The 27,750-nt window shown below is 43.1% G+C and overlaps 1 protein-coding gene across 1 annotated transcript; it reads left to right on the top strand.

The window, feature by feature from the left end:
• Positions 1-7,761: 7,761 nt before the first annotated feature.
• LOC133140856 (ectonucleoside triphosphate diphosphohydrolase 2-like) lies at positions 7,762-22,479 on the top strand. Its single transcript, XM_061261123.1, has 9 exons — positions 7,762-7,933; positions 13,045-13,162; positions 13,857-14,007; positions 15,532-15,691; positions 16,638-16,865; positions 17,677-17,946; positions 18,812-18,931; positions 19,540-19,674; positions 20,366-22,479. The coding sequence occupies exons 1-9, from the start codon at positions 7,817-7,819 to the stop codon at positions 20,573-20,575; spliced, it is 1,509 nt and encodes a 502-aa protein (XP_061117107.1). The 5' UTR covers positions 7,762-7,816; the 3' UTR covers positions 20,576-22,479.
• Positions 22,480-27,750: the final 5,271 nt, after the last annotated feature.

The raw sequence follows: 27,750 nt of genomic DNA on the forward strand, positions 1-27,750 counted from the left end.
CAGCATGAAAAATAGGAGATATCGTTAGTAAGTTAGTAACGTGATTAAATCTAAACTACCCAAAATAAGTAATTGTTAGTTTATTAGTTAGACAGTAAGTGTATTAATATAGTTAGTACTGCACAATAATTATATTAGTAGTCGTTAGAATAGTGACTATACAACATTAACTAGCGAAACAAGCCGGAAGTAAGGAATGCAAGAATGGAAGAAAGGTTGAAACCTGTAAACTACCGAAACCACCCGAATTGTGAAGCAGGCAGAGAGGGGAGTGACTCGGGCTCGAAAACGTACCGACACAGACATGACAGGGGATGACGAATGCAATGAATATTACTGTATGAATTAAACTGAAAACCAGACGAGATATGAAAAATAATAAACTACAAGAATAACAATAATAAACAATGATAAACTAACCGACACAAACTCAGGAACATAACAAGGTAATTTCAGAGAGCTCAAGTCCCTGGACTGCCCATATGGTCCTAGTGCAGAAGGATGGCAGGTGGCTCTTCTGTGTGGACTACCACCACCTTAGTGCAGTGACCCACAAGGATGCCTAATCTTTGCCTTGTTTCGGTGAAGCACTAACAAATATGAAATCGGTGGTACACGACCATGGATTTGGCTGTTGGGTACTGGGAGGTGGCATTAGACCTGCAGGGCCATGAGAAGACTGTAATTTCCACCCATATTAGCCTATACCAATTTGAAAGAGTAACCTTTGGGTTAATGCCCAGCAGCTTTCCCGTACCTGATGCAAGGGTATCTGGAGGACTTTGTGAATGACTCTTTGAAATATTTGGATGATGTTGTGATGTTCTCCCCTGATTTTCAGATACATTTCAACCATCTGGACAGAGTGTTTGGGTAACTGAGACAACATATGCTGAAATTGCAGCCTTAAAAAAATAAAGCATTTAAAGTACCAGTCCTGGTGTTTGGGGTTAGCCACTGACATTAACAGTACACTTGAAAGGTACAATAGGTAAGATTTTTGTGTTAAAACATTGTTAGAAGACCATTGTAAATCCATTCCTATCATTGAAAAAGGCTCACTGACATGTTGACTCACCCTCTGCCTGTGTTTATAATTAGGATTTGAAAAGATGTAGTTCAGTTGACGGGCCGGCACTCTGTACCAAAACATTGCATAGCTGTACAATAATTAAAGCTCATTGGTTGAAAATTGGTTCTAATAGCCACAGCCAATGGCGTTTCAATGTCAGCACATTTACAGAGAAGGGGGAGGGATAAACAGTGTTGTGGTTTGAAGGTGTTTGTTGCTGCTATTCCTCTCTTGACTGTTAGAAGTCCAAAATTACCTATTGTACCTTTAATCAATAGAATGTGGATTATTTCAGACTTTCAAACAAGACAATACTGTGATGACAATGATAACTGTCTTTTGAAGGGTATGATATGGCAGTGAGATTACATCTACATGTGGTTAACTTTGCCATGCAATGACCCCGGTAACAGCATTGCACAATGCATTGCCAGCTGGGTCAGCACTTTAACTTCCTCATTAAGGGGAAAGAGGGCCAAACAGCCACTACCACCTGCTTGAATTTGGCACACTCAGTTCTTGGACAACCCTTGTACAAGATGGTGAAACACAAAATGAGTGTTAGTGTGTAGACGGAGTGATTAGGGCTAGGCCTTATTGTTGATGCCATTCAAAGAAATATCAACGTAAGAAAGATGTTTTCCAAAGATGCAAATGTTGTAACTTTATATTTTATTAATATCATAACACCATGATGGTATTATTAATGTCATTAGCAAATTAGACAAACTCAATTTGTCTGTAGTTAGCAAGCCCACATAAAACTTTGCACAGCTATCACTATTAATAACAGTGAGACTACGATTATTTGAAACAGGGACCACAGGAAAAGTGTGTGCCAGTTGTTTTAACAATCCCATTGCACTTGGGCACTTAATGCATTCTTGCAGATTATATGCAAATGTAATCACACATCACAATTAAAAACGTTTACAATAAGTACCCAAGTGTGCTTTGCCAGGTACGGAACAGGCCCACTGTTGTTTCACATAACCTGTTGCTGCTTTAAGCAACATAATTATCTGTGCCAGTATAAGCAACATAACTATCTGCGGCTGCATCTGTTTAAGAGATAAAGCTGTCACGATCTGCATATGGTCAGCGGCCCACAGAAGTGGGGTTAGCTTGCAAAACTTATACTACACGCTATGCCTACTTCTGGGTTTCCAGATACAGATACAGATGACTCATGTAGAGACAGATTTTATCAGTATTTGGTTTAAAAAAACCCCATCTAGGTTAAAGCCCCTAAAAAAACCCCAATACATTTTAAGCTTGGTTTGACCTTTCTAAAGGATTGCGCCTTCTTCGCTGGATTTGGGCTAGATTAGCGCTCAATTCTGGCCAAACACTGCTTTCAGGAGCAATTTAGTAATCCCAATAGTTCCCTCGTGAGCAAAAGCCAGAATCTAGACGTCTAGAGATGAGGAAATCTAGGTTGAGAAATGTTTTCATAGACTAGGTGTTATGTACGTTATTACATTACATTACATTTAGCAGACGCTCTTATCCAGAGCGACGTACAACAAAGTGCAAATTAAACACAAGAACAAGTGCAAAGAGGACCTGAGAGGACAGTATAGTTCCGAGTCCTAGTGTAAACATGCAGAAAATCAGAACCCTTTAAGAGTACAATCAACTTTCAAACTAGCATACCACAATTGCTGCTAGAATACAAAAAAGAACAATATCTATACAAGTAACAATATCTATACAATCTATACATAAGTGCCATTACAGTCTAAGGCTAATCATGGTGGTGAGTTGGGGAGGGAAAGGTGTAGCCTGAAGAGATGGGTCTTCAGTCTGTGCTTGAAGGCGGTCAGAGACTCTGCCGTTCTGACATCCACCGAGAGGTCATTCCACCACCGTGGGACCAGGACAGACAGCAGTTGTGAGCGTGAGGTGCAGGTGTGGCGAGGAGGAGGTGCCAGACGGCACGAAGTGGCAGAACGGAGGGGTCTTGTTGGTGTATAAGTCTTGATAAGGGATTGAATATATATACAGGGGCTGATCGTTTAACTGCCTGGTATGCGAGCACCAAAGTTTTAAATTTGATGCGAGCCATAACAGGCAGCCAGTGGAGGTTGCAGAGCAGGGGGGTGACATGTGAATGTCTGGGAACATTGAATACCAGACGGGCTGCAGCATTCTGGATCAGTTTTCGGGGTCTGATGGCAGATGCTGGAAGGCCAGCCAGCAGAGAATTGCAATAGTCCAGGCGGGACAGGACCATTGCTTGAACAAGGAGCTGAGTGGAGTAGGTGGTGAGAAAGGGTCGGATTCTCCGGCCTTATGTAAAAACGTAGTCTTTATTCAGTTCAAGTCAAGTTCAAGTCAAGCCAAGAGATCACAATTTGAGATGCGAAAGAAAAGTCAAACAAAAGCAGGGGTCAAAATCCAGGAAATCAGAGGGCTAAGGTACAAAAGGGCTAGGCAAATCAAAGTCGACAAAAGCAGAAGAATAAAGTCCAAAACCAAATAAACAGATGTGCAAACAAATCAATAGGGCTAGGCAAACTCAAAATTTCAGGCAGAGGGTGTCTACAAACAGGTGTACTGGGAACTCGGCTCTGAATATTGATCAACATTCTGACAAATGTACTAGCAGAGACTGGGGTTTAAATACATGAAAGGAAGTGACATACTAGGTGGGGCACGGGAGTGAAGAGGGCTAGGCAAATAAACAACAGGTGAGGAACATAATAGGGCAGTGATACAATAACAAGGGGAAACAAAAACACAGACTGGAAATACATAGACCCACATGTAATATAAACAGCTCCGGATTAGGGAGTGGACAACTGTACAGAGTAGGAGACGTAGTGATAGAGGGAGGCAGATGCGAACCCTTCGCTGAATCAAAGCAAGTAATCGGTGATGGAATGGAGAGGCAGAGTTACAGAGCAGAATCAAAACTGGAGATGACGTTAGTTAGTTAGTTAGTTAGTTAGTTAGTTAGTTAGTTACGTGATTACATCTAAATTACCCAAAACTAGTGACAGTTAGTTAATTAGTTAAACAGACAGTTAGTGTGTTAATATGATTAGTACTGTACAATATCTATGTTCGTCAAAATGTGAGGCTGAGAACGAATCAATGAAACCTGGAAATTTCTGAAACCACCCGAATAGTGCAACACGCAGACAGGGGAGTGACTATGGCTTGGAAACATACAGACACAGACATAACGGGATGACAAATGCAATGAACTGTAATGTATAACAATAAATCAGATATGAAATAATCATAAATAACAGGCATAACAAATAAACCAACAGACTAAAAACAGAAATATTACACTAGATTAACTCCTATATAGTTGTGGTTTTATCCAGATATAGCCTGGCTAGGTTCGACATGACTAGAATGTCAGGAATCGGGCAAAGGGAACCAATCACAGACTCAAACACAGATAAGATAATAGCAGGCTTTATTGACAAGGGGCAGTTTCAAAACGTAATCCACAAACAGGCAATGGTCGAGATCCAGGCGGACAGGTACATGTGGGGCAGGCAAATCAAATCAAAGTCTCTTTGTCATATACTCCATCATACAGGTACAATGTGCAGTGAAATGCTTCCTGCTAAATGCTTCCAAGATGTAAATATATAAAGTATAAGTGCAAACACAAGACAAAAGACAAGACGGGGCTTCTCGTGGAAACAATAGCAGTCCTATTTAATGCCCTCATTCAGGATCCGGATGGCGTGAGGGTAGAAGCTCCTCCTGAGCCTCTCTGAATTGGTCTTATGGATGCGGTACCTTCTCTTCCTCCTCGATGGCAACAGAGATTATCCGGGTGGCTGGGATCCTTTATGATTCTCCTCTAGTTCTGCACCGCCTGGTGTAGATATCCTGAAGTTGAGGGAGTGTACCGCCCATAATGTGTTCAGCTGACCATACCATGTCCGGGGGGACACTTGGAATTTCCTCATATGTCTGAGGTAATTCAGTCTCTGCCGTGACTTCCTTACTACAGTTTCAGTGTTGGTTGTCCATGTCAGGTCCTCGGTGATCTGGGCACCAAGATACCTGAAGCTGTCCACCCTCTCCATCCATTGATGCCTAGTGGGCTGTAGGTCCTACCTTGCTTCCTCCTATAGTCCTATAGAGGCAAAAGTGGCCTCGCAGTTGTGCGTGCACAGGGAGTACAGTGGGGGGCTCAAAACACAGGCCTGGGGTGCTCCCGTGTTGAGGATGAGGGAGGATGAGGTGTGGCTGCCCACTCTCACCACCTGAGGTCTGTCCGTCATGGAAGTCAAAGATACGCAGAGCGTGATCATGAGACAGGCAGAGTTCAAAAACCGAGGAGACAGAAAAGCCGAGGTACAAATCCAAAAAAATCCAGAGCCGAGTCGAAAAAACCATGCGGAGATCAAAACCATAAAATCCATGAATAGAAAAGAGCGGAGCAGAACGCCACAGAGCACAGGGCATGTTCACATTTCAGCCAAGTGTAGCCAGGTTCTCCTGAATGCCTAGACGGCGTTCCACTGACATTTTTGCCATAAGAATGTCCACTGGGTCTCCATACAAGTACTAAGCAAGTCAAGCTCTCAAGCAGATTGACATGCGAAAGGTAGAAGGTGTTACGGCTGCTTCCTGGGTAGAAGGAATTTACAGTTCCCTTCTTAGCCATTGTGCATAACGGCTGTGAGATGAGACAAGTCCCAGCAGAGGCCCCACTGCTGTAATCCATTGTGTATTTCAACTGCTGTATGAACAACAACCGAACGGCCCCCAAATAACACAAAATCTTGGAATAGCTCAGATATTGCGTGCTGCATACTACTGTTGTAAACTGTTGTTTACGCACCTGATTTGCGAAGGCCACATGGCGTGTAGTAAAGCAACTTTATACCTTCCGGTATCTGCCATCAGACCCCTCCAACTCATCCAGAATGCAACAGCTCCTCTTGTCTTCAACCTTCCCAGACACTCCCACGTCAATCCCGTGCTTCCTTCCCTCCACTGCCTGCCTGTTATGGTTCACATCAAATTTAGAACATTGATGCTAGCTTTCAAAGCTGTTAAGGGGTCAGCCAAAAGAGATTCTGATAATCTTTACCTCCAAAAGATTATCAGACCGTACATGCCTACCAAACCTCTTCATTCAGCCACTGCCTGGTGCCTTCCCCTCTCCACACTTCCGCCTCCCGGTCACAACTAATATCTGTTCTGGCTCCACAGTGGTGGAATGACCTCCCCGTAGATGTCAGAACAGTAGAGACTCTGACCACCTTCAAGCGCAGACTGAAAACACACCTCTTCAAGATGTACCTCTCCCCACCCCTCTCTACCTCCCTGTAATCTTTAACTGATTGGTTGTTGTTCTCAATAGTGTGTGATAACTTGTTCACTAGGATGATATTTTTGCTAGTTTCATTTGGCTATGTAAGGTATTTATTTTTCCGACAAAAGTGTTTATCGTTCTATTGCCTTTTTTTTTTTTTTTTTTTTAGCTTAGTTTTAGATATAATCCATTGTCAGATTTATCAAATAAGTCCTTATCTGTGTTGTACTCTTAGCACTTGAAACTGTACTTCCCTCTTTGGTCTTTCAGCACACTTGTTCCTGGTTATGTGTATGCACTTTGCACTTTGTTGCACGTCGCTCTGGATAAGAGCGTCTGCCAAATTCCAATAATTTAAAGGGCTGCATGGGTAATGGTATAGCTTGCAGTTATCCCCACACAATGTGTAAGTGTTCTTTCAAATTTTGGGGGGAAATAAACATATTTATGCCTAAAATAGTATCTGAATCCAGATCTCAAGGGATATTTAGAGTTTCTCAATTGTCTGATAATGGATTCATATGAACTGATATGTTATGTCCATAGAGACTGTGCAGATTGCAGCATTGTGTGATTTTAACATAATGAAAATAGCGTGCGGACACATTTATTTTCCTCCTGTTATATTCGTTCATGTTTTGCTCCACTGCATCTGCATCACCAACTGGTCATGCATATAACCTTTCCTTTCAGTTTCTATGTGGTTTAACTGAAAGGGTCACAGCACAATGAAAAGAAAAAAGCTTTTGCTCTTCTTGAAGACCAGCCTCGCTTTTTTGTGCTGCCTTCATGTCATGGAACTCACATCCAGGCCACACAGACATAGAATTCATTTGATCTCCATTCATATGCCTCAGGCAGAGTTCTGGCAAGAAGGCATGACCCAGCACAAGGCAGGATGTCACACGTTGAGGGCAGCACTAGTAGGACCAGAGGGCCTGGCACAGCACAGTGGCAAATAAGAAAAAAATAAGGGGGTTATTATTATAATTTGTATTATTAGTAGTAGGCATATTTATAATAAAAACTAATAATATGAATAACCCATTTACCCATGGAGCTGATTCAATCAGCATTTTCCTTAACTTTCATTCTGTGGTAACCTTAAAAGTTAAATGCAATATTTTTTCTTCTTCACACACTCAGTTGGGCGTGTGCATTTGGGTTATATTTCGTTAGACGTATCCGCCTTTAACATAAGCTTAAAAAACTTTTAATCCTACTATTATGGCATGAAAAACGTCCCTCAAGCATAAAAAACAGGCGGATGCGTACGGAAAACAGATGCCCCAATGTTTGCACAGCTTGTAGTCAACCACAAATGAAGCCAAGCCCCTTTTATTAAGAGCTCGCACTGGTACTTGCTCACTTCACTTTTTCTTGTTCTCGCCCGCTGCCAACACTCGGAGCCGCACTCAAGCTACCTCGATATCACACCACTAGCACACATGGGGAAGCAGAACTGTCAAATCATTGCACCTGTCGCCCTTCTTTTGCTTGGGATACTGGGCATTCTCCTGCTTGCCATCCCTGCAAACGATATGCAGCAACCTCCGGAATATATGGTAAAACCACAGTTTTCTTCTCTCTGTTTTTATAAATTAGAGTAAAGCGTGCGCTAAACAAAACACAAGATACCGTTTCACTATGCACATAATCGCTGTCCACAATAGAACGATACATGAAAGTGAATAGGTTGGATTACAAGTGAATACTTGCCAATATTCACCGATTAAATGTGCGCTCACATGTGCTGACGTCAAGTTTCGTTGCGATGGTTAACGCAGTGCTGATAGCAGGCCGGTTGTTTAAGGGAAACAAATATAAGGCAGCTGAAGTGTCGACTACATAGGAATTTACACTAGTGCACGAAATGACTCTTAGGATAACCATAGTATGCTGTGCTGCTTCTCATGTTTCTAACCTGATAGCTGGATGTCCTGGCTGTTGCTTGTAGAAAAGAAAATAAACATCCGTAGGCTACTACACTGCGGACCTCTATATTCGCAGCTTACTTTCATCTTTGCGGAACCTATAATGTTTGTGTTTAGTGTAATAAACGTTTATTCAGAATGATCGATGAGGATTAATCCTACTTTTCTAATGTATTCTTTTTGACACTCACGCAAGCGAATCGTTCTGTTCCTTCTGTAACTGATGGCGTTACCGACGCAGGTGTAGACATTACAGTATGGGCATTCGGCAGGCGCTCTTATCCAGTGCGACGCAAGATACCTACCTCACTGCTGGATTGAGTTTGAGCTAGCTGGGGATGAATGTAACGGTAACAGAAAATTCGCTTAAATCAGACCCAAACTATTACATTTACACTTGTGCATAAGCCTAAATTACATTCTTTTCAATAAAACAAATGTGTTCTTAAACATTAAACATTCAATATTTCTAACATAATTCAAAATAAAATCTTTTCATAAATATATGTCTTTTTCATAACGTTACCCTTTTCAAAGTTATAGTTTTCAAATAAAAGGTGCTTTTCAGTCTTTAAATGTAAAACAGTTTTATATCTAAAAATCTCTTTATAAAACAATTTACTGTAACAGTACATGTGAGTGAATATGTCTGCTAACTACCCATGTAGTGCCTTAGTGTGTCTGTTTTCCTCTTGCATTGCCTAGGTATTCTGAGAAATAATGAAATGCCAAAAACAACGAGTTTCAAACAGAATTAAGTGTCAGAATCATCCCCAACTTGGGCAGCCATTACCAAGCCAGCTATTTTTGGCATGTGGGTTTGAACCTAGCATGAATTTGAAGCATCACATTAGACTAGAAACTGCTTATTACTGCCATTTTGCCTACAATATTGTGACTGCTAAACAAAAAAATAGATGAGATAAGGCAGCTTGTTTGGCTTAAAACACCAAATGCTTTAAGAGGGAAGACACAGGTGTGCGTGTGTGTGTGTGTGTGTGTGATGATGATGATGGTCTAGCTGTTAGAGCAGCATTTTTAGTATGTTGCCAATTACAGTTCCAAGCTTCTCTACACATTTTTCTGTTGTACAACAACTGCTGTTTACACCTTCATTCAAATGCCTTTGTCGATGGTGGATATTGTATTTCTCTTTCATTATCGCATTAGCAAAGTGCATGCCTGCTGGGCTTGTGAATTTCTATAGCCTGCAAACACACACATCACACTACACATAATAGAGTGCTGTTCTACCAAGGCCATGCATACGTAATGAGATTTAAACAGCATGACATTCTGTAACGGTGACAATGGTCCTGTGTCCCTGTTAACTACACTCAGCAAGCTCTTTATTAGATATTTATTAGACTTAATTTTTAGACTTATTAAGTGTTCTGCTGCTGTAGCCTATCCACTTAGAGGTTTGACATGTTGTGTGTTCAGAGATGCTCTTCTGCATACCACTGTTGTAAAGTGTGGTTATTTGCATTACTGTCACCTTCATATTGGCTTTGACCAGTCTTGCCATTCTCCTCGGATCTCACTCAGCGGAACTGCTGCTCATTGTTTTTCGCACCATTCTCTGCAAACTCTAGAGACTGTTCCCAGGAAATCAGTTTCCCGTGAAAATCCCAGGAAATCAGCAGTTTTTGAGATACTCAAACCACCCTGTCTGGCACCAACAATCCCATTTGGTTTTTCCCCATTCTGATGGTTGATGGTTGATTAACTGGAGCTCCTGACCCGTATCTGCATGATTTTATCCATTGCACTGCAGCCACACAATTGGCTGATTAGATAATCGCATGAATAAGTAGGTGTACTAGCCATTTGGGGGTTGTTTTAGCAGGCTACTCACCTGATGTGTTCTTAGCACCAGTCTCTGTGTCTCCTCATATCACTTGAGGAAACGGGTAATGGCCAATGATGCCTATGAACTGGGACTAACTGGTGGTCCAGCAGCCAAATGCTTATTACTGTAGATACATTAGCCTAGATTAGATCATTGAGAAGTAAAACAAAACAAAAAGATTATGACTATACTAGCCAAGCATACATTATTCATGAATGATATGAAATTGATTGGGTTGTGCAATGCAATGTTTGAAAAATGAATCTGGCTCTCAGAGTAAAGTAGTTGATGTACCCTGCTAAAAATGGAGCCACATATATTTCCCTCAAGGGGAACAGCCCCTCTTTGTAGCTAATAAGACACAAGTGCAGTTGCTCCCCAGTGTGGAGGGCAGGTACAGGTGTCAGTGAGCAGTACATGGCGATGCTGTGGGTTAATGCCCATAGGCACTGCTTGCACAGCTGGGATGTAGCGTAGTGGTTAAGGTGCATGACTGGGGCCCGCAAGGTCCGTAGTTTGATCCCCGGTGTAGCCACAATAAGTCCAGAGTCAACACAGCCTGTCTACCAGGAGATTTTAGAGCATTTTTTCATACTTCCGTCTGCTGACAAGCTTTATGGAGATGCTGATTTCCTTTTCCAGCAGGACTTGGCACCTGCCCACAGTGGTAACTGGTTTGCTGACCATAGTGTACTGTGCTTGATTGGACAGCCAACTCGCCTGACCCGACCCCATAGATAATCTAGGGGAGGTGATGAGACCAGACCCAACAATACAGACGAGCTGAAGGCCGCTATCAAAGCTACCTGGGCTTCCATAACACTTCAGCAGTGCCACAGGCTGATTGCCTCCATGCCACAGCGCATTGATGCAGTAATTTGTGCAAAAGGAGCCCCGACCAAGTATTGAGTGCATAAATGAACATACTTTTCAGAAGGTTGACATTTCTGTATTATAAATCCTTTTTTTTTGATTGGTCTTATGTAATATTCTAATTTTTTTTTCATGAGCTGCATGCCGTAATCATCAAGATTAAAACAAAAAAAAGGCTTGAAATATTTTCATTTTATGTGTAATTAATCTAGAATATATGAAAGTTTAACTTAACTTTTCCACGATATTCAAAGTTTTTGAGATGCACCTGTATAAGAAGTTGCATGCACTACAACCACTGCAAGATGAAACTACCACCACATATTATTTTTCTAAAGGATAAATAAGTTGTTGACAGACAAAATAATTGCAATATTAATTGCCTTTTGTGCAACTTATGTACATAGCCTGGGTGAAGTGGTGCAACACGATGATGTACTTGTTTTTCTCATGAAAGGATGAGCTTAGTCACAGTCCTGTCTTGACTGAACAAGCATTTGGGGTGTCCTTAGCTGGCCAGCAACGTTGTTGCACAAACGCCTCATGATTTCCTTTTCTGTGTAATCATACCATCCTGAATCTCGAACAAAAGACTACTGACTACTGACTGAGTTTGGGAATTGCAAATATGATTGATTTAATCCAGACCTACTACAATTATTGTATACGTCTTCATATTGCATGTTACTACCCAGTCTGTGCAATTTCTCTGTTTTTGTCATTTTAGTGCCTACAGTATTCCTGCCGTGAATTTAAGGTATTTAATATATTTAAGGTGTCACAGTTTTACAGTAATTATAACTGCTGCACCTCCTGAACTGCCCAATGAGTTATTATACACGAGCAAGCATAGAGACTAATGTCATCTGTATACTTGGGGCCATAATGTTTGACACACACCAACACACAAGCACAAGGAAATTGGTGATGTATTTTGGCAGTGATAAAATTTCAGTGCACTACTGAAGTTGGCAGTTTCCCTGTATATAGAGTATAGTATAGTTCATTCATAACTGTGCTTGCATTGGAGGGCTGGCCTTAACTGGTGTGTATTTATGAGAATGGAAGATTGAAGTGCTAGTTTTTCAACCATTGCAAGAAACGTTTCTTTAGACCCACTATATCCGTCAAACTTTCAGCATATCCTACATGTGCTTGTGCTGCTATCAACTTCTCTGGTTTAAGCTATGTGAGCTCTACCCCACCCAGCCTGTCAGACAGAGCCGGAAAATCCCTCTACACTTTAACAGTGCCCTCATTGTCTTTGCCTTTTTATTTCAAGTCAAAGTGGTCCTCATTACATCCCTCCCTCTCTCTCTCTTTGCCTTTCCCTGATACGAGTGAGCAGTGGATAATCTGACACAGAAGAAAAGGGGAATCTGATGATATCTTGTCAATCTGATGTTTTGAGTGCAATACAATGTGCCTCTTGATCTTACTGCCCCTTAAACATGGGTTTTTGTATTTGGTTTAGCCTTGTCTCGTGTTTTCTTTCACTTTTCCCACCGATGTTATCTAAATGCATTAAAAAAAAAAAAAAAAAAACATGCACATTTATTTACAACTGTCAGGCTCCATGCCCTTTTGCATTATCTTTCTATCACTGGTTGGTGGTAGAAGAAATCATAAGCAAAGAAAACCTGCTGTTTTCACTGTAGGAATGTGCTTCAGCCTGAAAATGCAAAAGTCCACTAAGCACGCTTTGATATCCAAAAACCGAGTATGCAAATGGTGGCCCTGAGAAATGGCACAGAGCACAGCAGCTTATTGAAAAGGTAGATTCACTGCTGGTTTCATTTTACGATCATGTCTGGGTTACGTCCTATCACATCTTCATGTCTACCAGATGTTTCCGAACATCTGCAAACGAAACATGTCTCAGCTCGTGAGAACAACAGGGAATCATCTGTTTAACCTATTGCTTCGTGTACTTTCATAATGTGCACAGGCTAATTATGTTGTGCTAATTCTAGTCATGTTCTCTCTCTCTCTCTCTCTCTCTCTGTTTTGCTCTCAGTATGGTATTGTGCTGGATGCTGGCTCCTCTCATACGGGCATGTATATCTATAAGTGGCCGGCGAACAAGCAGAACGGCACAGGCATTGTCACACAGCACAGCGATTGCCATGTCAAAGGTGAGATGGAGAGCGGTCTTTCACAGAGTGCTCACGGTCGGTAGGCTTCCTGCTCGGCTGGCTCCACCTCCCCATAGCCCACAGCGGTTCGCTGATGCTTCAGTGCACTCCAGGGCAATACAGCAGGCATCAGTCTTCTGCACGTGCACACCTCTCTGCCATCAGGATCGTCAGAAATGTGAACGGTGTTGTGTTGCTCCAGGGAGGATAAGTCCACCTAGAAACAAAACTAAGGGGCGTAGCCTGTAGAGCACTATCCACGTCGGTTTGAATGACTTTCACTCTTACTTGCTCCCCTTATTCCTGTCTCACTGCATTGTATCGTGAAGCCCTGAAATGACCTTTAAAACAAAGCTGAGAAGTCTGTTGTGCTTTTTGCAACATTGAGCCCGCTGTCCTTTCACGTTCCTCTCTCATTAAAGTTGATTTCAGCAGCATTTGTCTTTAAGGATTCCTGCCAGAAACTGTCCCCATGCACACCTCCTGACCTTGCCGCCCGTAGATGTTTGCTGGTGGTTTCCTCACATTGCCACATTTATGCTAACAAGCTGTTAATAACAGGAAACAGGCGAGTGTGACCTGAGAACAGAAACCAGTTCTGTGTTGCTGCGGGCACCCTGAGCCACCGTTTTTCACACTGTTGCCATGGTGAAGGCTTATTTGACTTGAAGGGCTCTGCCGTATCTTGCTGCAGGTGGTGGGATATCCAGCTATGCGTCGGAGGTGGGGGGTGCCGCCCGGAGTCTGGAGCCCTGCCTGAAACAGGCTATGAGGGATATTCCCAAAGCCAGACACCGCCTTACACCCATCTATCTGGGAGCCACTGCCGGAATGCGGCTGCTTAAGTGAGCGTTGCCGTTGGTTGGCTGGTATGAGAGAGCAGGCGGGAACTGGTTTCCACTGCAGATAGTGACATGCTGTGACAATGCTCCTGTAAGGGCGTTTTGATTGCCGTTAACGCCACACCATGTGACAGTTTACCCTCTTACTCAGCAGTTTTGTGTGTGTTTATGTGTTTGTGTGTGCTTCTGTTAAGTGTGTGCTGAGTGTGTGTATGTTTATACAGTATTTGTGATTTATTTGGGTGTGTATTGGGTCTGTGTGTGTATGCGGGTTTGTGGATTTCAGATGTGTGAGAGCGTGTTCAAGCGATTTCATTGTGTGTGTGTGTGTGTGTGAGTGTGTGTGTGCATGTGAATGTGTGTGTGTGTGTATGTCTGTGTGTATGTGTGTGCTGTTGTTGTTGTTTGGGTGTGGTAATATTTTACTGCTCTCCATTAGAGAAGGCCTGTCTCATCCTGTCTGAAGATGTGACATCACTGTCAGAAGCATTCACACAACATATCCCTTATGCACCCCCCTACACCTTTTGCATCATCTCTCTTTCTAGCTCTCAAGATTTTGTTTTGCCAAAGGCAACAATTCAAATGACAGTAACAGTCAAAAGAATGACATAACTATGGGAGAAAGGGGAAGTCTGACATATTTTACCATCAATGATCAGTTGAAATATACCAATTAATTGGCAAATATATGCAGGTTGACTACATGTAGACAATTATAGCAATTATACAAATTTACACTAACATATGGGGACTGCAAAAATAGAGGAGACGCCAGCCATCATACCCCTCTCTGTGAAGACTGTTCTTTATTAGCTCACACCCTATTTGTCGTCAACAACTTAACTGTGGTACCATGCCTTTGTGCATGCAACTGATTTCAGTATACAGTACTGTGCAGTCTTAGGCATCCTAGACTTTATTATATATATGTTTATTTTGTGTGTGTGTGTGTGTGTGTGTTAGTATAAAAGAACACATTTGAGATTTCTAAATATTCATTTTCCAAAAGATTTAATTTTACAGAGACATTTTTGTATTTAATTAACAAGTAGCATATTACTGTAAGCAATTGACTACTTTTTACATAAAAATTTGATCAAGGCTGTCTGAGATCAGAAGCAAGAAGCCAACCAGAATCTGCAGAAGAACTGCTGGTTGTCTTATCGAACTGCAGGACAGCGTTGGCTATCTCAGAGAAGTTATGCAGTTTTAACGCAGAAATATTGATTTGATTCAGTTTTTAACTACTCTGCCAAATTACTAAAATGTTATGTAAAATGTATAGTACGGTTATTTCATTGAATTATTTTTGAAAGATATCTGTACAGAATGTTATACAGGTGCCTAAGACTTTTGCACAGTACTGTATTTATTTATGTTATGGATAATGTGATGAAGTCATGGTCCCTCAGACTATGACACTCTGCTTGTTACTGTGTAGCCTGTGATGTTGTACTGCAGGTCTCTCCGCCAGTAAGACTGATAATATCTCTCTCTCTCTCTTGCTCTCTCCCCCTTTCTCAGCATCAGTAGCACCACTGACAGTAACCGGATCTTGGGGGAAGTGGGGCAGAAAATACAGTCCTATCCTTTCAACTTTCGAGGAGCAGTTATCTTGTCGGGGCAGGAGGAAGGAGCATACGGCTGGGTCACAGTGAACTACCTGCTGGAGAACTTCATCAAGGTAGCCCAGTACTGAGAGGGAAGCCATTTTAGGATTTATTTTCACTTTACCAGAGGCTGAACTAGCATACCGGGGAGGCAAAAGATTGATAGTACTGACTAACAACTGCTCATAGCTCACAGTATTGCTGAAGAGAGATGTTCCCAAACCACGGCCAGAGTGTGACAGCCCATCCTTTAATTTTTACAACCAGTGCTCATTCTGAAAAAAACAATGAAATAATTTTCACAGCTCTGCCAAACAGCACAATGGATAAACGTGATTTGATTGAGGGCGGCGAAGATGGCTTAAGCGATTATTTACTTGACTTCTTGCGCAAACTGGTGGATCAGCCTATTCAAAGAGAAGATTTACCTGGAACAGGTTGTGAATTGGAGTACTGCCTAGCATATGAATAGATAAATATAATAGAAAATATATAACTTCTATTTTTTGCGATGGAGGAACGCAGGTATAGAAAACATAGTTAGGCGTATATAGATAATTATCTATAACTACCCAATATCAGCCATTAAAAAGCAAGAAGACTATAAATCAAAGTGAGAATCCAGAGAATCTGTTCAACTTGGCCCAGGAAGAACAATAAAACATTCAGAAAACAATCCGTTTTTTGTTTGGTGATCTCTAGTGGCTACTATGGAAACGTGTCTCAGGGGATTCAGTGTTACCTTTACGAATTCTTCTTCTGTTACGGAGAAGCAGCTGAAAGAAGAGACCATTGAGAAAACAAAGCTGACAGCACACCGCCCAACTTTACCCCGCACCCTGAAAGCTGACAAGTTATGGGGTGGGGTTGCCATGGCAATGGGATCACACTTCCATAACAGGTGCAATTCCCTGCTGAAAAACAGCTCAAGCTGGGTTTTGAAACAGCTGGTAGCTGGTAAGTTTAAGTTGGTCACCAGGGTTGCAACCACTTTTTAATGTTTTCCCCGCCTCTCCTTAGTTCGGCCTGGTGGGGCGTTGGCTGAGCCCAGGCCGGGAGACGATCGGCGCGCTGGATTTCGGAGGGGCGTCCACACAAATCACCTTCCTGACTCGCGACCCGGTGGAGGACAAGCAGAACGGGAACATCCTGCGTCTGTACGGCCAGGAGTACAACCTCTACACTCACAGCTTCCTGTGCTACGGCCGCGACCAGATGCTGCGCAAGCTGCTCGTTCGCCTGGTGCAGGTACCTGCCCCAAACGCACACTGATACACTGCAGTCATACACCCAAACAGACACACAGATACACTGCAGTCATACACCCAAACAGACACTCAGATACACTGCAGTCATACACCCAAACAGACACACAGATACACTGCAGTCATACACCCAAACAGACACTCAGATACACTGCAGTCATACACCCAAACAGACACTCAGATACACTGCAGTCATACACCCAAACAGACACTCAGATACACTGCAGTCATACACCCAAACAGACACTCAGATGGACTGGAGTCATACACCCAAACAGACACACAGATGCACTGCAGTCATACACCCAAACAGACGCACAGATACACACAGAAACAGACGCACAGATACACAGCATTCATACACCCAAACAGACGCACAGATACACTGCATTCATACACCCAAACAGACGCACAGATACACTGCATTCATACACCCAAACAGACTCACAGATACACAGAAACAGACTCACAGATACACACAGAAACAGACTCACAGATACACACAGAAACAGACTCACGGATACACAGAAACAGACACAATGACACAGAAACCGACACAGACATGCATGAACAGATGCACAGATGCACAGAAACAAAGGCACGGAAACAGACACGCAGACACAGATACACAGAAACAGACACACAGACACAGATACACAGAAACAGACATACACAGATTCACAGAAACCGACACGCGGATGCGCTGATATGCAGAAATCGACACGCATTAAGCACCTGGCGCTGAGGCACAGAGACTCCCGGTAACCTTTCCCTCTCTCTGACTTCTCTGTCAGTCTCAAGGTTACCAGGACACCATCACTCACCCTTGCTACCCCGCGGGCTACAATGTCACCATGACGATGGGGAAGCTGTTTGATTCACCCTGCACAGAGAAAAGCAAGCCGGCCGACTACAATTCCCAAGCAATCCTGACTGTGCAGGGCTCCGGACACTATGAGCATTGCCAGGGCAACATGTCTTATCTCTTCTCATTCAGCGAGTGCAGCTTCTCCAAGTGCTCCTTCAACGGGATCTTCCAGCCCGCCGTCCGTGGCCATTTCATGGTGAGAGACCGCCGGCCAAGTGGGTTGGGATTGGGATGATGAACCAGAAATCCTTTTCGATGGGATAAAATGACTTAATATAAACTGAAATGAGGTAATCTTCATATCAGACAATTTCCCAAATATAGCTTTTTTCCACACCTGTATATAAATAAGAGATTTCAGTTTTAGATTTTGAATAAATTTGCAAAAATTTCTAAAAACATGTTTTCATATTGTCATGAGTGCAGATTGATTGGCAAAAAGCCATTTTTATCCATTTAAAATTAAATCTACAACACGATATATTGTGTAAAAACTGAAGGGGTCTGAGTACCTTCTGAGGCCACTGTATCACTGCTTCCTGAGGTGATGCTGGATGGAGGGAGGACCCTATGTTAGGGGGGGTAAAGGGCTCATTTTATGTGTCACATTCTTGTGTCATATGACTCAGTTTGGTTCAGTGTTAATAATCAAAGCACTTCAGAAGTGCAGCGTTAATGTAAAGCAGACACACCTTTGCCTTTTATCAGCTTTTGAAAACGAGGTCAGACTGATGCAATCTCACTGCAGATTGCTAAGTGTTTTCCATGGGCCATTTTTGTAAGAATTGAGCGCTCTGTAAAACTGCTGCCGTAGCTGGTCTGCTTAATTACTGATGGAAATGCGCTGTAGAATTGTGCATTGTTTATCAGTGGTTAAATGAAAGGAAACTACATTAGATTTTTTAATAAACTGCATGAGCCAGCGCGGCCAGCTGCAATGACTGCGGAAGGCTTCTTTTCTGATGCGTAGCCGCTGATAGGCATAGCGCAAGGCAGTTCTCATGTTACATGATGTTGTCTTTCTGTTTGTTTATTTTTCTCTCTCTCCATCTCTCTATCAGGCATTTTCTGGATTTTACTACACTCACCTGTTCCTACAGCGCACAACAGGCATTACTGTAACTTCCCCCGAGCTCCTGGAGAAGGCAGCGCGCACTGTGTGCAACATGAGCTATGACCAGGTAGCGCTGCTGTCTGCATTACAGTAGCCAAATGACACCAGTTTCAAGCAAGAAGACATGACTCTTTTAACTGTCTGCTAATTCTTTACACCAGACCGTAATGCTATAAATACATTTCACAATTGATCAGCTGATTAACTGTGAGAAAAGAAAACCGGGGGCCGGATTTGGATTCGAGGTCAAGATTTGACGATTGCTGAGTTTGTCATCATTGAAGTCAGTACACTAGGACACTTTCGCATACACCTTGTATTTAATAGTAACACAGTCATCTCTGCTCTTGCTTGGTTGGCATGCATCAGCTGGCCCCTTCTGGTCTGCCACTGTATGATCTAAAAGTGTGGAGGCTGCAGAAATGTCTTTAAATCAGCAGAGAGTCAATCACAAAGGCTGCTTGAGCGTTAATGAGGTCAAGTGAGGCAGTGTTCTGTATCAGGGCCAAATATGGACGTGGTACATATCAGCTATTGCAATGTGGAAAAAAAAAGAGATAGACAGGATGTGCATAGTTATTAATGTTGTATAAATTATATATGTGCACTTTCAATGTCTTGAGAACATTAGATCTCTTTGAGCAATTTCTCTCTGTATCTCTCTCTCTCTCTCAGATGTTTGCACTAGCCCCAGAACAGAAGTCACGCCTGCAAGATTACTGTGCCGCTTCACTGTTTCTTCAGACACTCCTGCTGCAAGCCTACGGTTTCGATGAAACCACTTTCCCCCGCATTTCCTTTCAGAAAAAGGTGATCCATCCCACAGAACAGGGGCATCGACACAAAAATGGGCTATAATGCTAGCACGTCAGGCACACAGGCACATAGTATTGTATGTCAAACACAATTTGTGACCTTGGAATTATACGATCTGTATTCTGAGTAGGTTTGAGATATTCAGCTTCAAAGCTTTCAGTTCCTCACATATCAGAAAAGTACCCTAAAAGTACTCTGGGTGTACAATATCCATATCCTACCAAATTGCCTTATAAACAACATATTTATGATACAGACATTTTTGTTTTACACACACACACAGCCATTAGCAGTGGAAAGAAGGTCAAGTATTGCCAAGGACACTTTCAGCCATTTCATGAATCATTAGTGCAAGGCGCAATCAAGGGCAGGCTGGTTCAGAACACTGGCCTTGTGGCTGCAATAGGTTTAGCCAGTTTGTGTTAGCCTAGTTGTGGAGTGCATAACAGTAAAGGAGTCCGCAGTGTTACCAAATGGTGTGGTGTTTGCAACAGTAATGTAATGTAAGGGTAGCACAGTGTGTAATGATACTAGAATGTGTAGTGTGTAGCATAGTGTGCAAAGACCACAAATTGTGTGCTGATATGGCAGTGTGTAATGGCGGTATACTTTCTGGTGATAGTTCAGTGTGTGAGTGATGATGTTGAAGTATGCAGCAGTGCTGTTATGTGCTGGTTCTTTGCAGGCCGGAGACACCTCCATTGGCTGGGCACTGGGCTACATGTTGAGTCTCAGCAACCTGGTGCCAGAGGAAAGTGTTTCCCTGCGGAAGGCCCTGCGGACCGAAGCCTGGATCATCCTGCTCTTCCTCTTCTCACTCCTCCTCCTCGTGGTGCTTGGATACCTGCTGGTCAATGTTTTACGAGGGAAAAAGGGCGGCACTAATATAATCTAATCCGACCAGGGGCCATGCTTTTCCCTCTGGCCTGGAGGCTTCAGTTGGGAGTCCAAGTACGCAGGGGTCACCAACCCTGTTCCTGGAGAGCTACTGTCCTGAATGTTTTCACTTCAACCCTAATTTGGCACACTTGATTCTACTAATTAGCAGCTCACTGAGATGCAAGCTGTTGAATGAGGCAAGCTTTGTTAGGGTTGGAGTCAAAATGTATAGGACGGTAGATCTCCAGGAACAGGGTTGGTGACCACTGCAGAAGTGCCTAACCCAGCAACCAGTTGACCCGGGACGTGTCCGAATCAGCACATTTGCCTACAATTGAGTATGCTGATTTAGTATACTTTTAAAAAAGCTGTTAAGTACACATTTCTGAAATTGAGTGTACTCAAAAATACCAAGATTAAATACTTATCGCCACGTTTTCAAAAGCGTACTATTCAGGAAGTAAATTGCACTTTGGGCCCTTAAGTACGACGTGTAGCTTGACTTGTGTCTTATTCCATCAACAAACAAACACAGATTGCTGTGGAAAACTTACTGTATAGCTTGGATGTTGTTGTCCCTGACAGTCCCTTAGTACGGATAGTATGGTGGTATTTTTGCCATTGTTGCCCATCGCATACTAAAAAGTATGTGTAGTAGGGAGACGCGGTGGCGGGTGCAAGCATCAGTCCGATGGAGTCGCACAGCGAGACTCCCGTCCCGGTCCGCCAAAAAACCAGTTTGGCCGGCTCACGTGGGCGCGCCATAATTGGCCCACCACTCCACGGGCGGGGGGAGGTACTCGGCAGGGTGGATCGCCGCATACAACGGTGCCCGATCGCCTCGCGGGGTGAGGCGATGCGGCTTGGAGATGGCGTAATTTGAGGATGCAGTAGTTCGGAGGCTGATTCTGACACTGAATGGTGTTGCCTTCTATGTATCTTTAGAAGACAAACAGAATAACTGTTGTATTAATGGGGCTGCAGAATTCCAGACCTGGAAGATGGAACTTGATGTTTGGAAGGATCGGACAGAAACACCTCATATCTGTAGAAATTAACCGACATTTACCCTGTAAATCCAATTTTAACCAATATTAACCCTGTGATGACTGGAATATTAAAGGTGGTGAATAATTTCAGGGCAGTCAGTTGCTTTATGCAGAATTGCACTTTTAATTACTGTACATTTTGTTGTAGATAACTGGATTTATGTTGTTGGCCAGATACACATTTAAAACATTTTAAAACAATTCCAAAGAATTCACCTGGTTTTATTTTATTTAAATGGTTTGAAAAATATTGATGTGCACCTGAATTATGCACTGACTACAAATTAATGGTCATGGATTGGTCATAGAACTGGAAATTATCCAGACTGAATAAAGTAGGCCTAATACCAGTATGCAAATGACAAAATGTTCTATGTTGTATATAAAATCTTGTATAAATACATTGTAACACATCTTAACAGACATTAATCCTCCTTTTCTCATGAAATACATTATAGACATAATCCGTATTACCAAATAGCCTAAATGTATTGCTTACATTTGAGTTGATTTACTGACACAACATAAGCGATTTTATAAGGAATAGTATCTGTTAACTCCAAAGGGCACATGTAGCACAATCACACCACTTTTCACAGTAAGGGAGAAATGATGGATAATATGTCCAAAAGTGATACCCGGAGTTTTGAATCTCTCATTTCTGGTACTCTTCCTTGTTTCCGCAAGCATGTATGTTGTAAGACGCAGCAAATGACATGTCATTAACTATGTTCGTATATAAAGTTTGCAGCATTTGCTGAAATTGCGAATGTACAATCAGTCACACACCACAAAAATTTCTGCAAATACTGGTGTTCAACAGGAAGTACCGTAACAATGAATATATACAATAAAGATGACTGTTTTGAAAGATATTGCCATGATTCTTTTTTCATATATACAGTGGGATCCAGAACTATTGGCACCCTATAGTGCTTTATTAATGATTCAATGGAATAATCCAGTCTTAAATGTTTAAAATAAAAAATATATATTTCCCGGAAAAACAGGTTCAACAATTATTGCAAACCTGGTTTAATACTTTGTCAGTTTAATCAGTCGGTTGGCAACACAGCGGTACATCCAGGATTGTTCCGTTCTATGTTTCTGTGAAAAGTGGCTCGGACAAAGGACCCCGACGAGGCCATAACACCGGCAGGCTACAGTGTGTACAGAGCTGACCGCAGCGCGGAGGAATGCCGTAAAACACGCAGGGGAGGAACAGCAATCTTTGTCAAACAGTCCTGGAGCACCGACAACACGGTAATTATCACAGTCATGTTCTGAGGATGTGGAGTATATTACCGTGAAGTGCAGGCCTTTTTACCTGCCCAGAGAACTGCAGTGTATCATTCTGAGCACAGTGTACATCCCCCCCCCCCTCGGCTAACGAGGACACAGCACTCAGAGAGCTGCACAACATGATCAGCAGACATGAGAACTCATATCCTGATGCTGCTTTAGTTATTCTGGGAGATTTCAACCACTGTGATCTTCGGAAAAGCATCCCCAAATTCCATCAGCTTGTTAATTTCCCCACTAGGGGAGACAACACCTTGGACAAATGCTACTGCAATATTAAAGGTGCTTATGCTGCTGTCTCCAAGCCGCATTTTGGTAAATGCGACCACCTTGCTATTCTGCTACAGCCCACCTACATCAAGAAGCTCAAAGCAGGCCCAGTCACAGTGAGAACTGTGAAGATGTGGACTGAAGATGCACTAGCAGAACTGCAGGGGTGTTTGGAAGCCACAGATATGGACACTTTTAAGGTAGCCACAGACAACATACATTAGTACACAGATACTGTTAGCAGCTATATTGACTGGTGCACTTCAATCTGCATTCCCACTCGGACTATTTGTGTGTTTCCCAATCAGAAGCCCTGGTTCAATGTGGATGTACGCAGCAAGATCAGGAACCGGGGTGCAGCTTTCAAGTCAGGGGACATTATGGAGTACAGGCATTCCCGCTATGAGCTCCAAAAATCCATTCGGGCTGCCAAGAGGACATATACCCAAGGACTGGAGAGCTGCTATAGGGAAAACAACACAAGGAGCATGTGGCAGGGGATCCAGTCAATTACTAACTACAGAACAGATGCAAACAGAACTGTGATCTGGGATGCTGCTCTACCTGACAACCTCAACTGCTTCTACGCCAGATTTGACCAACAAAACAGAGACATTCTGTCGAGGACCCGGCCCTAGGCCTGCCTGATGAGAGATTGACAGGAGGATGGGTTAGGCAGGAATGCATTGTTAACCCCTCGCACATGCCATTGAGGTGGTAGCAAGAACGCCCGTAAGAGGAAAAATATGCGGTTCAGAGCTAATGAGCAGACCTAATTGTCAGCAGAGGAGTCTGAAGTCGGGGGATTTAGATTTAGGGTTCTAGAGAGCAAGGCTAAAGGTCTGACTGAGGCCATGCGTAACATGAATGTATAATAACATTCTTGGTTGAGAAGTGTGGGCTTGCTCCTACAGGGGAGGAACATAATGCCTGGTTAAAGCAAAAAGATGAGGAAAACAATATAGGTGATGGGGAAATGATAATCTGATCATTTATTGGATAGATTCAAAGGACTGACTGTAGAGGAGTTGGGTGATGAATCACACTCAGCTATTAATTGGATGTCCTTTGTAGATTTCTTAAGGCGCCACAACAAAGTGCACCTGAAGAGATGGTGGAAACTCCCTACTGGAGGGGTATATGACGTCAAAGTTTGGAAAGAGTCCAAGGAGAGATTATGACAGGGAGACAAATAACAGTGATGAATAGGCTCATTAAAAAAGTTGCATAAGAGCTAGTGTTTTCCCATTCATACTTCTGTACAAGTTTCAGGATATATAAGGAGTGAGCTTTTAGACGTTAGAAAGCAGAAAGAAAGAAAGAAAGAAAAAGAAGAAACCCTCTTCGGATTTCGCTGTTGAAGATATCTAAGAGCTGTTGAGGAGAGAGCAACGCAGGACAGCTGTGGTCAAGCTGGAGTGGCACGCTCCCTCTGCACGCCTCTCCAGGATCTGGATATGGAGGATGGAGTGATGTACGCGGTGCGGAGCCCAAGAGTTGTGGCAGTGAGACTGATGGCGAGGAGGTGTTCATGCGCATCCCTCATCGTGCAGAAAAGCTGGTGAAGGAGTTTGGGTGCTTTTGCGACATGCTTGGAGGCATGAACTGCACCTGGCGGCCAACAGACGGGACGCGGGGTCCCTCCACACGACAGAACACCTTCCTGCTGGACCCACGCAAGAATCTGAAGCCTCCCCCCCTAACCTCAGTGTCAGTGAGGAGAGGCACATGCTGCGGCTGCACTGCAAACCCCCCGACGTGTTCGAGAACATACCAGTGTACATCCCATACAACAGGCACTCGCGGTACGAAGTGCAGGTGAAGGCTGTCACCAAGGACATCTGCGGCATTGGAGCCAGTGACTGGACCAAAGTCACGTCTTTCGAAGGTCTGGGTCCTGATCCTGCCCCAGATTCCCAAACCAATGCAGCTGTTCAAAGAGCACATCAACAGCAAGGAGGAGGGATCAAATCCTGTGGAAAACGAGATGGCTATATTTAGGGCATGGGTGGTAATTATAATCTATATTACTTGTAAAAGTAGGAAAAGTAGTACATAGAAATTTAAAAGTTATAAGTTTCCTTTCATTTTTATGTCTTTTATTTTTCAGTAAGTAAATAATATAAGTAAATAAGTATAAATAAGTAGTAGACTTCAGGGGTGTTCGTACCCATTGTATTAATGGAAGTTCAGTAGCTTTTATCTCCGTGAAGGGGGAGCCATAGGATAAGGTAAAGGCCAAAGAGGATGGTGGATATTTGAGGGGTGTACCTTGAATTTAACATCTGGTGGAAAGGTGAATTAGAAAGAGCAAAAGGGGTTATATGAACCTTGTATGTGATTAGCAAACTGAAAGATGATATTTAACCTGTCAGCTGTATAACTCTATTCTTTTGATTCTTTTGATTATAATAAAGTATATCTGACTATAATCATATGTGAGAAAGGGTCTTTTAGAGGAATACAGTGAATACAGGAAATCATATACCAGATTTGCATCACACCCCTTCACTTCGAGACTGGGCTGGAAGTTCAGTAGAACTTACCAGTTCTCCAGGACGTTCGAAGTACTTAAAGGAAAAGAGAGTTCGTCCCCGAGACACCTCCTTGTGGGGCACTGCTCGTGGGAACGTGAGGTCTGAGCTCGGCAAGGGGTCCGTGGCTCACGACAATTTCCTTAAAGGCCACCTGTGATCCAGAGGAGAAAGCACTTCAGCTGACGCACACACAGGTCCTCGGGGCTCTGAGGCGGGTGAACCCCCGCAAGGCAGTGGGACCCGACCGAGTGGCACCGAGAGTACTGAGGGCCTGTGCAGAGCAGCTGGCAGGGGTGTACACCGACATCTTTAACTCCTCTCTCTCACAGGAAACAGTCCCACGCACCTTTAAGTCCTCTGTCATTGTGCCGGTCCCTAAAAAACCAAACACAACCACAATGAATGACTTCAGACCTGTGGCACTCACTTCAGTTGCCATGAAGTGTCTGGAGAAGCTGGTGCTAGAACAAATAAACTCTGTGGTTCCAGACACTGTTGACCCACTTCTTTGCCTACCGCTCAAACAGATCAGTGGACGACGCGGTGGCACTAGCACTTCACTCCATATTGCAACACCTGGACTCTCATGGCACTTATGCTCGGCTTCTGTTTCTGGATTACAGCTCAGCCTTCAACACAATCAGGCTGCTGAAGCTGACCACAAAGCTGGCAGACCTGGGAGTACCTACACCCACACAGTGAGCTCACAGTGAGTACAGGAACCCCGCAGGGCTGCTGCCTCAGTCCTAAGCTATTTTCACTCTATTTCACTCACATATGACTGTGCCTCCAATCAGGACAATAACACCATCATCAAGTAAAAGGGAGGACGAGTCATCATATAGAGACCTGGTTCACAGGATCATTGCCTATGGGGAGGACAATGATCTGGTTCTAAACCTGGACAAAACAAAATAACTCATTCTGGATTTCAGGAAAAAAGCCCCCTCTCTGCAGCCTCTCGTCATCAAGGGGACAGTGGTTGAGCGGACTGAGAGCTACAGGTTCCTGGGCCTTCAGATCAGTGAGAGCCTCAGCTGGGCAAAACACACTGCAGCTACAGTGAAAAAAGCTCAGCAGAGGTTATATTTCATCAGGCTGCTGAAGAAGGCCAGACTCGGACTCCAGCCCCTCACCCAAGTCTACAGAGGACTTGTGGAAAGTATCCTCACCAGTGGTATCACAGTGTGGTACGGAAACACCACTATGGCTGCAACGGGTCATAGAAAAAAAAACTGCAACGGGACAGCAGAGAGAATCATCGGCTCTGATCTCCCCTCTATGGACACTATATACACCCAGCGCTGCAGGAGGAGAGCACAGTGTATCCTCAAGGACAAACAGCACCCAGCACACACCCTGTTCAAATGGGTGGACTCAGGCTACAACCTGAGGCATCGCAGGCCTGTGAGCATCAAAACTCACAGGGCCCGCTTTCACAAGAGCTTCTTCCCAGCCACTGTCAGGCTAGTGGCACAGGACATTAAGGAGGGATGGAAACACCTCACTCCCCACTGACATTATCTGCCCCCACTCACACAGAATGTGCAATATATCCATTCCTCAACATGTGCAATACACTGTAAATCGAGCATTTTTTGTAAAGAATTTTTAGTGAAATAAGAAATGTCTCCTTTTTATTTTTTTATTTTTTATTTTTTATTTTACTTACTCTTGTCTTATATAGGATTGTATTGTATTGTTTTGTATGTACATCTGCACTGTTTTTACTTGCACTAGCCTCACCTTTATTATTTATTATTTATGTGTATTTTTTACTTGCCTGACTGGAAGAGAACACACAAGAATTCCAATGTACCTGTACTGTATTGTACCTGTGCAAATGGCAATAAAACTCTATTCTATTCAAACATCCCTGGCAAATATGAAAGCGATGAGTTTCCTATACTTCTTTGGGATACATTTAGAAACACATTTGGAGAAATTTGAGTTCCTCCATGCTCTTCCAGTCATTTTGAAGAAAACTACAAAAACCACCATCAAATTGTTTTTTCCCGGAAGTATAAGCTTTG

This window comes from Conger conger, chromosome 11, assembly GCF_963514075.1.
Source record: "Conger conger chromosome 11, fConCon1.1, whole genome shotgun sequence".
In the NCBI taxonomy this organism is placed as follows: Eukaryota; Metazoa; Chordata; class Actinopteri; order Anguilliformes; family Congridae; genus Conger; species Conger conger.